Genomic DNA, 8132 nt, shown 5'->3' on the forward strand with positions numbered 1-8132 from the left:
GTGTATAATTTTATAGAATAATCACAACATCTCAGCAGGTTCTCTGGTTGTTTTTCCCTTCATAATTTAATCTGCAATTTTCTCACACGAAGAAGCTAAATGCAGCCAAATGCATGCGTAGGGTAGTGTAAGTACAGTAATCAGTTTCTCTATAGTTGCCACTAGTATCACAAATAATCACTGTAGTGGTTGAGTTATGGACCCAAAGTCTTCATCTTTGGACCTTTTACAGACTATTCCATAGGATGAGACAAGACATGTTGAAACAGAAAGTTCCCTTCTTTGATGATGACACTCAATGAGTTAACAAACATAAAGAAACACAGTTTCTGATCACTGTCTCACTGTGTCTTTCTTTGTTGCTGTGTAGTGTATATCCAACCAATGCATTTAATTGTCTTTAACAGACCAGTGATTTGGCTTGTTCCTTAGCAACCAGGAAGCAGAGGCACATTCACTTCATTGTGACTGCTCTGTGAGCATTTCTTTCTTATGCAGCATTAAATTCAAAGAATCCCTACAGTGTGGAAATGGGCCAGTCAGCCCAACAAGTCCACACCGACCCTCCCCAACCTATTCCTGTAACCTTGCATTGCCTATGGCTAATCCACATAGCCTGCACATCCCTGGATAGTACGGTAATTTAGCATGGCCAATCCGCCTAACCTGCACATCTTTGGACTGTGGGAGAAAACTGGAGCACCCAGAGAAAACCCACGCAGACATGGAGACAATGTGCAAATGCCACACAGACAGACACCCGAGGCTGGAATTGAACCCGGGTCCCTGGGTGCTGTGAGGCAGCAGTGCTATCCACTGAGTAACCATGCATGGATTCCTCTCAGCTGTGTATTTGTATGTGTGGGTGCATGTTTGTGCCGCGCACGTGTGTGTGTGTGTGTGTGGCATAAGACAGACTGAGTGAGTTGTGTGTTTGGCTGGATGGGGATACAGCTCTGCAATTATTGAGTAAACAATTAATTTCCCCATCCTCAAAAATACACTTCAGCCATGAAGGACTTCATTCATGGCCTCTTGCAGAAATAATGAAGTCCATCACTATGGAACTTCAGCATAAACGCCTATTAAATTCAAAATTATGACTTACCAACATATCATGTGGAGATTTATTGATATTAGAAAATCTGTTTGATGGTTATGAAGTCACTAATTATCAGATTACTCCATTGTGCTCATCGAGGGAAGATGTCTGTGCTGAGGTATTACACAACTATCCAGTTAAAACTCCATAAGAGAACTGAGCTTTGTCAGCTCTAATCAGAATAAATAAAATCACATGCAAAACACAGCTCCCTCTTCCCATCAGCAAAAAAAAATGCAAGGCTAATTAAACAAACAGTTTTTAAAAAAGTAACATCTCTCCAAATTATTTTACAACCAGTGATTCTAGAAAGTTCTAGGATTTTCTTTATATTATTTCAAAATGCATTTAGAAAGTCTAAAAATGCAAATCATTGATTTATGTATATACATTTGTGCAACTATTTTTATTTTATGAAAGCATTAATCATGCTTTCACATTGCCAGATATTTCATAAATGCTGACAGCAGATGTAATGGAAGTTAATTTCTTATTTCTACATCAGTAGCACTTGCAGGATATAAACTGTAAAGTGTTTTTCTTTAGAGAGTTTCTGGAGAATTCCAACTAATCTGCGAAAAAAGTCAATGAATGGAGCTACTGGAATACTCAGAAAACTAGGTTATACAGTTGAACAGTAGCCAATGAGCTTCCCAGGGGAGTGAGGACAGCAAGCTCCTTCTCCACTTGGTAAAGTTCCAAGATAAATTCTTGCCTCTATACTTACCAGCCTTAGCACGTAACTCTTTGTCCTCTCCATCTGTGAATATGAATGTCTAGAAAAGAGAAAAAAAAAGTAACATTGGAAAAAACTATATGGTTTGAATTACTTAGCATTACCAAAGTCTCTGTGAATTGGATGTTAGGAGTTAAACTCAAGATATGCCCATCACAAGTCAACTTCAATTTAAGGGTAAAAACCGAAAGAACTGCGGCTGCAGTAAATCAGTTCAGAGGAGGGTCACCGGACCCGAAACATTAACTCTGATTTCTCTTCACAGATGCTGCCAGACCTGCTGAGCTTTTCCAGTTTTTGTTTCAATTTAAGGGTATCAGTTTCTGTTAAAACAATTGATTGATCGAACTGCAACTGGAAGCAAGTCAAACCAAAAATATTGACAGGGAACTGTCAACACGTTGGTATTAATTCCTGAAACTGACCAAAACTTCAGTACAGATCAACACAGAAATCCTGAAGATGCTGCCAATCACACAAGCCCACTTTGACTATACCGAGAAATAACTTAGTGACGGGAGAACTTCACTATTTTCATTCTCCTATGACTGTTAGAAGCCGTACAAATACTCAGACCTTGTTCAATCAAGTAACAATAGGTTTTAACAGTAACCAGCATTAAAACTGATCTGAACAACAAGTCTAGCCCCAAAGTTATTAGTTGTACAGTGCTAAGTTTCACCAGAAAATTAATTTCAAAATCTTAAAACCATTTTTTTTGAAAGGTTTTTCTCTGGCTGTTTCGGCTTCTACCTTTGCCCCCTTGTACGGCCCAATCTTTATCTTGTGGTATTTACACATTTTATTTTAAAGGTGATTTAATTATTAGTGTTTCTCTTTTGCTGTCAGTGACAATTCTTTAACGTTATTGGCTACTTGGGCAATGGGATGACATCACTGCAGCTCCAAGCTGGTAACCCTAATAAAGAACACTTCACCATGTAATGGATTACAAAGAGCTAAAATTTTCACCACAATAGATTGCTTGTCCCCCAGTGAGGCTTTCTTTGAGGTCAGCATGAACAGGCTTTGCTTTGCAAGGCTGTATTATAGTTTTTCTTGCCTATCAATGTTATCCATGATTTTGTGAAATGGATAATATAGAGGTTGATTTCCAGCTCTGATCAGCATATTTAAGGCACAGTGGAAACAGGATTGAAATGCTTTTTAATAAAGTAAATCTGATTTGTTTTGCACAACAATCAATTGTTTTCCAACAATAACTTCCCTTTCCTCCATTGTATCATGAGTAATAAAAGGAAACATTCTGAAGACCACCACTTGAACTTTAACCTCCGGCAATTTAACTTTTGTCACCAAAAGAATTATTTTTCTTTTCTTTGATTTCACAATTACCAAATATTCATCTTAAAATGCATGCAATATCATATTGAAACATGGGTAGAAGCTATGACCAATTTCAATTGGAAGACAACACATAGTTTTACACAACACACACTAAGTATCACTTGGTGCATATTGCAAAACTTACTGTAGATATAAATGGTAAAGTTTTTAACCCTTTTTACATGAGGAACAACATTTTCCTCCAATGCAGCTTCTCACCATCTGTCTAGTGTTTTGTTTCATATGAAATAATGTTACATTGCTCAGACAATAGGAGAGGTGTAAACAGAGATTTATTTTTTGGAATTAACTATTAAAAAGATCTAAGTAAAAGCCCTCTTAAAAATAAATATCCTTGCAAATCTATGCAATCATACAAAGTTATTTTTAAGACATAGATTACTAAAAGTTCAGTGAGTGGCTACCCTTCGTGGTCTGTCTTTGTTAAACCTGAACCAATCTAATCCCCAATCTTAATGGAGTTGAAAATTTATGAATCACAGATAAATCAATTATGCGTGTTATTCTTAAAAGAAAGATGTCTGGATTGGGAGCTATTGAGGACAAATCTTTTATTTTAAAATGTGAATTCTAGTTTTTTTTAAATTTAGCAACCAACAAATCTTAACTTATAGAGCATTGTTTAAATTTAAATCAGAGATACACAAGCTCTAAGAAGAGCTGTAGCTATTAATCTGTGGTTGGCTTAAATAGTTTTCTAAAGCTTGAGTCAGCTTTCTTCGGGAAGGGTAAATTGCGTGCTGCTTTGATTGTGCAGGAGTATAAAATGAGATCTTTCTTCTTCTATCATTTTTCTGTAGTTGGCTCTTACTTCAGTTCAGCATAAGAAGGTGATTGGTGACTACTGTTCTAATTGTAATAAATAGATTTTAAAGTTGCAGAATGGCAGGCTAGCTTGGCCGAGTGCAGTGTACATTTGTAGTATGTGTGAACTGATGGACACATCATGTATCCAAGATGAACACATCTATGGGAACGGTCACTGACTACACAAACTTGAACTCTGGGTTTCAGAACTTGAGCCATGGCTGGATCATGATTGTGCAAAGTAGAGGACCAAATGGACAGCTCATTTAGGAAAGTCATCACACTCCAGGTTAGAATCATGAAGGCAGAGAGGGAATGGGTCACTGTCAAGCAGTTTGAGAAAATGAAACAGGTATTGTAAGAAGCCTGAGTCTTATCTTACTTGCTAATGGACATTCCAATATGGATATTAGTGAGGGCAATAGTTCCTCAGGACAGTACAGCCAGTAATACCACAGAGACACTATTGGCCTGCTCAGTTTTACAGGGGGAGGGAGAACAGCAGGGCTATAGTGAATCGGGATTACTTAGACAGACATTTCTGCAGCTACAAACTCCCGGATAGCACATTGCCTTCCTGGTGCTAAGGTAAAGGATGTTATGGAGTGGCTACAGGACATTCTTCTGGGGTAAGGTGCTCAGCCAGTGGTCATAGTCCACTCTGCTTCCAATGACTTAGGTAAGAATGCGGATGAGATCTTAATAGTAGATTTCAAGCTGTTAGGAGATTGAAAAGCAGGACCTCTAAACAGTACTAGGGATTACTTCCAGTACCATGTGCTAATGAGCACAGAAATAGGAAATTAAGCAATTGAATATATATCTGGAAATCTAGTGTGGGAGCATTGGCATCGGATTTCTAGGATGGTGGGATTGCTTCTGGAGAAGGGGGGCCTGAACAAATCAGTCTACAACCGAACAGGACCAGGATAATATCCAAGGTGGGAGATTTTCTAGTGCTCTTGGGGAAGATTTAAAATAGATTGACAGGAGGTTGGGAACCTTTGGGCGACTTCAAAGCAGGAAATAGAAGACAGAAATTTAGTGAGTGTCTCTGAAAGACAGAAAAAGACAGGTTAAAAAGTGCACAGAACAGGAATTTAACAGTATTTAAAAAAGGTAGAAATATAAACACAAGGATACAGCAACTAAATATAGTGAGCGAGGGCATAGACAGATACTTGGCAGCATGATATCAGTCCTCTAATGGAGACTTGGTATAAAAAGGGGCAAGGAGAGCAGCTCAATATCACTAGGTGTAAAGAAAGGGATAAAAACACACAGCCATAGCATTATTGGTGAAAGAATCGATTACAGCTGTGAGAAGAGATGATTTACTAAATGAAACATCAAATGAGGTCATTTGGGTGGACCTCAGAAACAAGGGGCAGCCATATTGCTAGGCATACACATAGACCCCAAATAATGGGGTATTATTAGAAGAACAAATATGTAGGCAAATTTCTGAGTGTAAAAGGAAGGCAATAATCTCTGGGGGCTTCAAATATACAAATATCAACTGGGATACAAACAGTATCAACAGCATTTAAGGCGCAAAAATTCTTGAACCTGCATTCAACAAAACTTTTTTAACCAGCATGCACCAAGCGCTATGCAAGAGGCTGCAATTCCACATTTAGCCTTAGGAAATGAAGCTAGGCAGTTGGTTAAAGTTGCAATGTGTGGTCATTTTAGAGATCATGATCATTACACAGTTAGATTTTGCATCATTGTGGAAAGGGACAAAGATGAAACAGGGCTAAAAAGCTCTAAATTGGGTGACGCGAATTTTACAAAAAGCTGAGAAATAATCTGGCAAACCTGGACATGATACAGCTACTGAAGGAAAGTCAGTGGTAAATCAGTGGGAGGCATTCAGAAATGAGGTTCTGAGGTCACAATGCACACATGTCCCAACAAAAGAAAAGTGGTTCTCCAAAATCGCCCAGTCATCCAGACGTATACAAGTAAGATAAAGTATAAAAGCAAGGTCAATCTCAAGAAAAGTAATACTTTACAAAGCTTAGTGGAATATAGAAGTTACAGGAGGAAGTGAAAATGGGAATCCGGAAGTAAAAAGAGAGGATAAAAATTGTTGGCTGGTGAAATCTTGAAAAATCCATATCATGTTTTCTATCAGTATATTGGTAAAAAGACGATGAAGGAGGATAAGATCTATCAGAAATGCACATGGCAACTTGCAGGTGGATGCAGAAGACATGGGCAGTGTTCTTATGAGTACTTCATCTCTGTCTGCACAAGGGAGAGGGATGGTGCAGATATTCCAGTTAAAGAGGGGGATAAATTACCAGAATCGTTTGAATTATATCTCAGGCTGTTAAAGGAAGTTAGGGAGGAAATAGTAGATGCTCTGAGGATCATTTTCCAATCCTCACTAGATATGGGCAAGGTACCAGAGCACTGGTGTTCCGTAAATGCCATGCCATTGTTCAAAAATGCCAAATAATTACAGATCGGTCTGTCTGACCTCAGTGATGGACAAATTATGAGAATCAATACTGAAAGAGAGAGCGATAGGATTAACTGTTCCTTAGAAAGGCACTGATTAAACAGGGATTAACAACATGGCTCTGTTAAGGAAGAGTCATGTCTTACAAACATAATTGAACTTTTTAAGGAAGTACCAAGGAAGGTAGTGCAGAGGATGGATTTTAGTACATGGATCTCAGAAAGGCAACTGAAGCGGTCCCATATGGCAATCTGGTCAGAAAATTTATAGCTAATGGGAAACAGGCGAATAAGACGATTTGAATCCAAAATTAATTCAGTGACAGGAGACAAAGGGAAATGGTCGGGGGATGCTATTGCAAATAGAAAGTGGTTTCTAATGGTGCTTCACAGTATTAGGTCCCTTGCTGTTTGTTGTTTATATTAATGACTTAAAGTTTACTGGGGAAGGCATGGTTGTGTATTATGCAGATGACAAAAATTGGCTGTGTAGCCGATGGCAAAGAGGATAGCTGTTGACTGCAGGATGATATCTTTGGTTTGGTTGAGTGGGCAGAAAAATGGCAAATGGAATTCATCAACAGAAAATAAAAGTGTGTGGTGATGCATTTGGAGAGGGCAAACAAAGCATCAGAATACATAGTAAAAATAATATTGAGAGGGATAGAAGAACTACAAAACCTGGGAGTGCACATCCATAAGTCCCTGAAGGTGTAGAACAGAGAAAGAAGGCTTGTATAGGATGTTTTCCTTTATAGGGCTAGATAGTAAATACAAATTGGGACGGCATGGTGACTCAGTGGTTAGCACTCACGTTGCCAGGGACCCGGGTTCGATTCCAGCTTCAGGCTGTGTGGAGTTTGCACATTCTCCCTATGTCTGCATGGATTTCCTCCGGGTGCTCCGGTTTTCTCCCGCGGTCCAACAATATGCAGGCTAGGTGGACTGGCCATGCTAAATTGCCCATAGTGTCCAGAGATGTGCAGGCTAGGTGGATTAGCCATGGAAAAAACAGGGTTACAGGATTGGAGGGTGTGGGGTCTGGGTGGGATGCTCTTTGGAGGGTCAGTGTAGACTCAATTGGCCGAATGGCCTGTTTCCATACTGTAGTGATTCTGTGAAAAGGAGTGAAGTAATGCTGGAACCATGTAAGACACTGGTTAAGCCACAGGTGGAGTTTTGCATGCAATACGTTACGATGAGGGTCCAGACAGAGTATGGAGAAGATTTCCGAGAATGTCGCCACAGCTTGAAATTTGCAGTGTTGAGGATAGATTACATAGTCTAGGGTCGTTTTCTTTTCAACAGAGGTGGTGGAGGGGTGATTTAAAAGAATTGTACAAAATAACAATGGGCTTTAATAGTGGACAGGAAATACCTGTTTCAACTATTGGAGAAGTCTGTTAACAGGAGCAGAGATTTAAAGTTTTCTGAAGAAGGGTCTAGGCCCAAAACGTCAGCCTTCCTGCTCCTCTGATGCTGCTTGGCGTGCTGTGTTCATCCAGCTCTACACCTTGTTATATCAGAGATTTAAAGTGATTGCTAGAGACATAGGAGGAAAATCGTTTTTACCCAGAGAATGGTGAGTGTCTGAAACTTACTGCCCACTTTGGTAATTAAAGCAGAAACCCTCAACTCTTTTAAAACAGA

General features: G+C 39.2%; 1 protein-coding gene across 3 annotated transcripts in view; it reads right to left on the minus strand.

Moving 5' to 3' along the window:
• rfng (RFNG O-fucosylpeptide 3-beta-N-acetylglucosaminyltransferase) overlaps positions 1–8132 on the minus strand; it is a 38567-nt gene that overhangs the window by 19835 nt on the left and 10600 nt on the right. For all 3 annotated transcript variants that reach the window (XM_048610942.1, XM_048610943.1, XM_048610941.1), the window contains exon 2: positions 1830–1878. In XM_048610942.1, coding sequence (XP_048466899.1) covers positions 1830–1878 — 49 coding nt within the window. The remainder of the gene's footprint in view (positions 1–1829; positions 1879–8132) is intronic.

Source organism: Rhincodon typus, chromosome 23 (assembly GCF_021869965.1).
Source record: "Rhincodon typus isolate 14 chromosome 23, sRhiTyp1.1, whole genome shotgun sequence".
NCBI classification, from domain to species: Eukaryota; Metazoa; Chordata; class Chondrichthyes; order Orectolobiformes; family Rhincodontidae; genus Rhincodon; species Rhincodon typus.